At 28.5% G+C, this 8,388-nt stretch overlaps 1 protein-coding gene across 1 annotated transcript; it reads right to left on the reverse strand.

The window, feature by feature from the left end:
* Positions 1-478: 478 nt before the first annotated feature.
* Positions 479-7,842, reverse strand: LOC109817674 (phospholipase D alpha 1). Its single transcript, XM_020383000.3, has 4 exons — positions 6,995-7,842; positions 3,980-4,045; positions 1,612-3,481; positions 479-1,248 (listed from the first exon to the last, which is right to left on the reverse strand). The coding sequence occupies exons 1-4, from the start codon at positions 7,082-7,084 to the stop codon at positions 806-808; spliced, it is 2,469 nt and encodes an 822-aa protein (XP_020238589.2). The 5' UTR covers positions 7,085-7,842; the 3' UTR covers positions 479-805.
* Positions 7,843-8,388: the final 546 nt, after the last annotated feature.

The raw sequence follows: 8,388 nt of genomic DNA on the forward strand, positions 1-8,388 counted from the left end.
CATAAATTAGTTTGCATAAATAATAAAATAAATCTCAGATTACAACAAATTTAGTTTGATTATTTTTTTTACAACAAATATCAAATTTGCTACATAATAAAATGTATATGTAATTATAATAATAATAAATTTCTTAACAAATTTGTCGTACAAAAAATCTCAAATTATATATATTGAAATAATGTATAACAAATTTACTATAAAACAAATCATAGATTACTTGCATAATAAATCTTATATTACTTATTTAAACTTAACATTAATAATGATGATGATAAAAATAAAAATTAGGCAAATCAATCTATCTTGACCTATCATTTAATCCAATAAACTAATAGACAAATATATATATATATATATATATATATATATATATATATATATATAATATATATAAATAATCAATAAAAATAACAAGATATAATATAGATCCCATCTAAATAAATATATCTCAATAAATATATCTATATCAAATAAGTATAAAAATAACCTTAATAATATATAGCCACAATTTACTTTAATTGCAATCCATTTCACTCATTCTATAATGAGGAAAATTAATTTACAAGTAATGTTTATATCTTGCTGGATTGAGGTGGGGAATAACATTCAATAAAGAAAATAGTCTTGGAGAAACAATAATAAATTGAGCTTAATTCTAGGTCTCAATAATAGTAAAAGGTTTCTATATAAAGACAAGAAGTTTCATTTATTATTAAAAATAGCAATATGTTGTAATGTTCCTAGAAGTCATTGCAAAGTTAAACTTTTTTGTTTCTAGTTAGTTACTCATATACACACAACACTAGGTGGTGAGAATTGGAGGAAGGATTTTTGATTTGCAACCCAAAATTGGAGCTTTGGTGTCAGGAAAATGCTCAAACCCTGGAAAGGTTGTTATGGCTCCATCGTAGGTTACTTGTATGGGGTAGCACATGAGGTGGAAAATTCTATTTTTATCAAATGTTTCCTTTGAGTACAGGTCCCAGTTAGTCTCAGCAAGACTATTCACAAGGGTGATGCAATCCAAATGTTCTGGATTATCAAAGATTTTTGTGTTAATACCACTATCCCCAAGGTGCTCATACCATAGTGCACGTCGAAACCTATAAATGTCTCCTCTGGGTCGTCCATTCGATGCTAGATGACGTGGTTGGAATGCACCCATTGCAATCTCAGTGTCTCTTGCACCCTCCATTGATCTCTGATTTATGTTAGCAGAACCAATGATTATGTATTCGTCGTCAACTGATGGAAGCAAAAATCAAATACTAATTTGTTAATTCATGACCAAACGTGGAAAAAACATATAATCAAGAAAAAAATGGTTGAGGCACACTCATGTGTCCATATACAACCAAAAAATAGAAAGAAATACAAAACATGAGAGTAGATGTGATATGTGAAACAATCAGGTGAGAAGAGAGATAAATAAATAAAAATGAAGAGTGATTATTAAGCTTATGTAATGTATTGAGTATCGATATATCATCACTTTATAGCCAAAAATGGAGATTGAAATTAAATGTTCCATAACAAGTAGCAATAGAAGATCTTAGATGAGTAATTAATAACGTTAACATCTAAATAAAATGGTATTTGATGCCATACCTATCATCATCTTGGAATGAACATAGATCATAAACCTCCTAGCATTTTGTGCTCTTTTATAGTCAGTATCAGGATCTGGTTCCTGTGGAGGAGTATACTCTACTGCTTCCTTGTGCTCCCTATTGCCAAGGCAAAAAAATGACAAATAATCACGAGGATGTGCTTGAATCCCCATTGTCTTTAAGGCATTAGCAATGTCAGAATACATCATATCCATGGTCCTCTTTTGCCAATCTAATATTGCTTGAACTGATTCACTTTCAGGTATACCTTCGGGCCACATTGGGATCACTATGTACACAGAAAACCTTTCTCGTGCTTTGATCTTGCTTACAATCTTCAATGACAATTCCTTTGGTATGAGATGCAAAGCACCAATGTCCTCAACCACAATACCATCACTTGCTTTCCAGCTATATGAACTCCCAAGGAAGTATTGGTTCTCAATGTAGATGAAATTTTTTGCACGCCTAATAGCATTAATATAGGCATCTTGAATGCTTCTCTCAATGACATTGTCTTTCCCACTAACAAGGCCTAATTCAGCAACTTCATCTGGGGTCTGGGGAAAGCCAAAAGCAGCACCACCATCAATGGATCTAAACAATTGAACAGTCCATGTATCTTTTTCTCCTACATCTGATATCTTTGCTTCAGATGGGTGGACCAGAATTTGATCAAGATCATCAAGTGAGAGTAATAATTCCTTCCCAACTTGCTTCTCCCATCTTTGCTCAAAATTGTATAGGACATCCCAAGCAATAGGTCCTTCTAGCCTGCAATGAATGTCATGCCACGGCTCTCTTGGACCACCTTTATCGATGGACGCACCAGGGAAGTTTGGCTGATGGAAATCATCTCGATGTACAGTACCTAATGTTGAAAATAAAGGATGATCCCTGGTATCATACCTGCCATCACAAAGATCAATTCCACCTATGAAACTTATGACACTTCGTTTTTGTGATGATCCTACATCATGGCTATCAACAACTACACTTTTTTGGTGATGAGTGAACATTGTCGAGATTTGAAAGCCTTGAATTATGCTTCTTCCATCATCTGGGTTTCGTGGACACAAAATACAATGCACATTTGTGTTTCTAAAGTAAGCAGCAGTTTCCTGATCATGTGTTGCCATCAAGCCATCTTTTTTGAAATTTGGAACAGAAGTTCTGTCATCCCAAACAAGCAAAAGAACTCTAACACCTTCATCAGCCTTCTTCTTAAGTAACTCACCAAGGGTGATATTTGCTTCCTCTCTATCTCTAACTAAGGCTATTTCAGTGTAAATAGACCAACCAGCTATGTAAACAAAGTGCTTAGCATCCACAATGGCATTGTAAATGTCTTGCCAACATCTTCCAGGTAGGTAGTCTATTTCTTCAGATATTGGAATAAATGGGACAACACTGATGCCACGTGGGGCATGAGCATCTTGGTATAATGTAACATTACAACCTTCTCTTAGATTGAAAAATGTACGAGGAACTCCAAAAAATGGCATGCTTATCCCCTGAGACCAAAGGCATGTTGTGTCCTCAGCAACATCATAGAATTGCACGCTGACACGGATTTTGGAGTGTCCTGGTACGGGACGGTGATCTTCTTCATCTAATATCTCAACCCATCGCTTAACTATGGAGCCCTTGAGAACTTGCTCCACGGGGATGTAAGCTCTTCCAATCAGAGTTGCTCCAATTGGGTTACCATCTTTCACTGTGAATATAATGTTTGAGATTTGATGGGCACAATAGATTTCAAAGGATTCGTTCCACTTTGGGTGAGAGGGTTGGTTTCCTATCATTCGAGTTCGTCCAACTCTCGCCTTGTCTAAATCAACTGTTGCATAGAGTCTTGTCCCAACAATCTTCATCAAGTTTTTACATGTTAGGATAAATAAAACAATGTGTTGCATTCGTTTCAAATATAAATATATATTCTCAAAAATATTATAATCATGAATGTTAATAAATTCAAAAAATGTTTATAGTTAGATTTTAATATTCCTAAGAATATCTTTTAAAATTAAAAATGAATGAAATTAAAATTAAGAAAAAAAATAGTTATAAGGGTGTTAAAAATTATTTTCTGACATTTTCATATGAATATTACTTTCTCACCCTTTATTATAAGAATAAACATGAAGTAAAATACATTACATTATTACTTTTCCAGAAATCAACAATATCTGAAAATAGCTTTTAAAACTTATAATAAACATAAAAATATTACGTTTCCAAATTTACATTTCTGAAAATAATTTTTGAATCTACTAAACAAACACACTTATACTTTACTAGTAAAAACGCTTGGGTTAAAGAGCCACTTATTAAAACAAAGAGAAGTTGGTCATTGGTTAACATACCTCGGGCCGACACAGCAAACAACCCTTGACTTGGGCCAGAAATCTCTTCCCCTTGTGTGTAGTGTCCTTTGTTTTTCATATTTTTAACAAGAAAACGGAATACAAAGTCAAAGAGCTTAAACATGTTAATTTCTCTTCGAAAGTAAATCACGAAGTGCTGACATGTTACAGAGCTTAAATAGGAGAACTCATTACAGAATATACCTTAATTAGCAATACACATGCTTAGTTTGCTTTTTAGGAGGGTAAGGTCACATTATGTTTAGGGTAATCATGCTATGTGCAAGTTTTTTCTCTTATTTCTTTTTAATGATTAATTAGCTAAAAATAAATGATACATGTTCTTCCTACTCATTGAATTATAAACTAATATGGATGATAAGTTTGTTTCTTATAAAATAATTAACTGAAAACTTATAAGGATGATTTTTATTAATTAAAAATGTAACTATATTGATAGAATACATATATGTTAAATTAATAAGATAAATATGATTGATTATATGTCCAAACTAAATTATTAGCTACTATAAACTCATCGTGAATGTAATATATTGATAAATTAAGACTTTTATTTGATAGTGATATTTATTCATTCTCTTATACTATTACTAATCTTCTAAATTATTCTTCAATTTATTTATTTATAATAAAAAAAATGAGTTAAACATTATTATACTGACATATTATCATAAAATTAATTTCACATCTTATCACACAAACATATTTGTTTGTGAGTCAATTTCTATACATTTTAATCTTCTATTATATTTTTACTTTTATCCTTTATATTACATATTTTCTATGCATTCTATTAAATTCACCTTTCACGTTTTTATTGTTTAACTCTCATCTCATTATAATCATCAACAAAAATTAAAAGATATTTTTTTTCTATTGTCAATTTCTTTGCAATTTCATTTATTATTACATCTCCTTTCGACTCTTTATATTATACATTCATACTCTATCTAATTAACTTCTCACTCTCTATTGTTTAATTTTTATTTCACACTGCAATCTATATGAAAAATACAAAGTACTATTTTTTCTTTACATTTCTATCTTCTATTATATTTCTTCTTTATCTTTTATATTACATCTTTCCTATACATTTTATTCAATTCACCTCTCATTATTTTATTGTCTAACTCTCATCTCATTGTAATCATCAACAAAATTAAAAGGTACTAAATTTTTTTTCTATTATCAATTTTTTTGCAATTTTATGTATTATTACATCTCCCTTCCACTCTCTACATTATATCTTCATACTTTATCTAATCCATTCTCACTCTCTATAGTTTAATTTTTATTTTACATTGCAATCTTCATTGGAAATATAAGGTACTACTTTTTTTCTTCTTCTCTTTTTTCACTTCTCTCATTTTTTTCACACATGGGATAACCACATTAGAAGAATAATAGTAAAATTAGATAAACATAATAACACTTTCTCTATGAACTTGAGTTTTTGGTATTTTGTTTCCGTGTATAAGGAATTGTTATATGAAATATGAGAAGCTAATAGAAGCTTCAATATTATAGACAAAAAAGATGCAAAGACAAGTACTTCAATTTTATTTAATTTTTTAATTTGTGGATTTTTTGTGTGTGTTTGAACATAGATTTTAATTTATTTGTTAATACAATAGTTAATTTGGCAAGAAAAAAAATGAAAAGAAGAATTATTTATATAAAATTTTTATAATATTATTTTTAGTTGTCTTTTTATATCAAATCACTTATTACTTTAGAAATTTTTATATATAACTTCAAATTTCTACCAATTGTTAAAAAATTATATTTAAAATTAACACATTAATTAAATAATGAAATAATATATTTTTTATTTAAATAATATATTTTTTTTATCTATGATGGCGCAACTCCATATCTAGTTAATATTATTTTTAGCCCCGACTCGTCTAAGGATGGCAATGGGGCCTCATAGGGGCGGATGGTAAGATATCCGTACCTATCCCGACAAATAAAAATTTGTCATGTACTTACTCCATACCTACTAACCTACGTAAGTATCCGTTTAACGGGTACCCGTGAATTTTTTAAATACTTGTGGGTATCCATGGATATTTGTAAATTATTTTAAAAATTAAAAATATATTATAAATAAATTTAAGTTTATATTTGATATTAAGTATATTGAAATATTAAAGATAAATTGATATTAATTTTTGAACTTGTAATTAATGATAATTTTTTGAAATATAAAAAATAATATAAAAAATATGAGACAAAAATATAAATATTTAAGTAATATTATTTAGAGGATACCTACGTGTATAGATACTACTGTCCTGACTTTCATCCCATTTATAAATGGATAAAAAAAATACTCATATCCATTATCTGGGCCTATCCATCTAAGCTACCTATTTATTATCCATGATAGATTTTATTTATGAATACCTATGAATATGAATATTTTTGTTAGTCTCGCTTATCCTTCTTGTATAAAATTGCAAACATTCATTTTTCTAATACTTTTTCTATTATATTTTTTTTATCGATATTTGTTTTTCTAGTATATGCATTGAAAATCCAATCACATTATTCTTACCCCTTGTTTTTTTAGACTTTACTTCCATTAAAAGAAATGACAGAAAAATTTATTCTTCTTTATCTTTTCATAAAAAGAGATATAAAAGTTTTTTTTTAATTATATCATTGACACGAAGTATTTATAAATTTTACTAATAACTAATTTTTATAAAAAAAAATTAATTAATATCTTTTATTAGGATCTGATTTTTAATAATATTTTTTTTATTTATAAAATTCAAACAGGGGACATTAATTACTTAGTAGCAAATTAATAGCATTTTGTGCTGACCATTCCTCCTCCCAATTTAATGGATAACCATTTAATTACTTTGGAAGTCCAACTCTTTTAGTGATATTTGCCAAACACATGGTATGAAAAATTAAACTCTTAATATTTTGTTCTACTTAATTTACTTAATGAATGGAACAAGAGAGTTTTAATGAAGATACCTTCTGGCAGAAATCGAAATGGCATCCAGTATGTAATCTATCAACTTCATATATGGTCACCTTAAGCGTTCCGTGTAGCAGATGAGGCATTTGGTTTTACACTATACTTTTCACCTTCTATGCTATGATCTGTGTGATAAGCATAGAGGGTAGTCAAATTTAGTGAAATAAAGTTGGAATTTTAACAAAACGTTGGAGACTTTTGAGGATTAATGGCTGAAAAAGGGGGAACGTTTTTCTGATGATGGAAATAATAAAGGTGACATTTAAGTTGATAATGATGTGTATATATGGAGAGAGACATGGAAAGAGAATCTAAGGAGTGCTATGTTTGAAGGAAGAGAAATGTGTGTTTGGAGAAAAAAAGAAGAAAATCAAGAATCAGTTCTGTCCTTTCCTTGGCTTGTAAGGTGCACTTGCCTACTACGAACGAACTAGGAGCCTGTTTTCCCAAGGTAGGTGGCTTCTCCATTTACCATTTTCTTTTTAATTAGTTAAATTGTGTAAGGACAATACAGTTGTATGCAATTTATTGCAATTTGTTTCAATAATGTACCTTCTTTTTCAACTTTTTTATTTTCTTTGAGAAAACACATTTGTATTTACTGAGTTACATGTTTATCAAATATATATCTACCAGCATACATACGAATGAGATTGACTTTTATATTTAAAAGATTTGTTATTTATTTAAGGGAATTACAATCACAATAATAAAGTTTAAATTTAAGACTTTGTGAATATTATTTTAACTCTTCTTTACTATTAGGCTGTTTGTAGTTGGACGAGATTTTAGTGTAAATATATTTTATTATTAATTAATTACAAATTATTTTATTTGTGTAGTTTGAAAATTATTATAAAATCATTAATCTTATTTTATATATATATATATATATATATATATATATATATATTATTTTATTTTTCTTTTCTCAGTATATTCTAATTAAATCCTAAATAAAAATTGCCTGGCTTATTATTACAATACATTTTAATGCACAGGCGATCTAATATTATATAGATTTAGGGTTTAGGAATATATTATTTGATCCTTAATTTTTTTAGAATTTTTAATTAGATTCTCAAACTAAAAAATAAATTATAATTTAGTCTCATAAGTTAAAGGATTGTTAGAAAAAGTTATGTAATACATATATATATATATATATATATATATATATATATGAGGAGGGTTCAAACGATACTGATGTAACTTTTACTAAGTGTTACACCGCTTAATAACTTTATATTAAATGTGAATTTTGAAAATCCAACCGTTAGATTGAAAGTTCATATCTCTTAGATCATATATGTCAAATTTTGTTAAAATTGAACAACAACTTGAAGGTAATCAAAGTGTTCATATTTTAGTATATTTTGAAATGTATGTA

The sequence above is a fragment of the Cajanus cajan genome, chromosome 6 (assembly GCF_000230855.2).
Source record: "Cajanus cajan strain Asha chromosome 6, NIPB_CcT2T_4, whole genome shotgun sequence".
Lineage (NCBI taxonomy): Eukaryota > Viridiplantae > Streptophyta > Magnoliopsida > Fabales > Fabaceae > Cajanus > Cajanus cajan.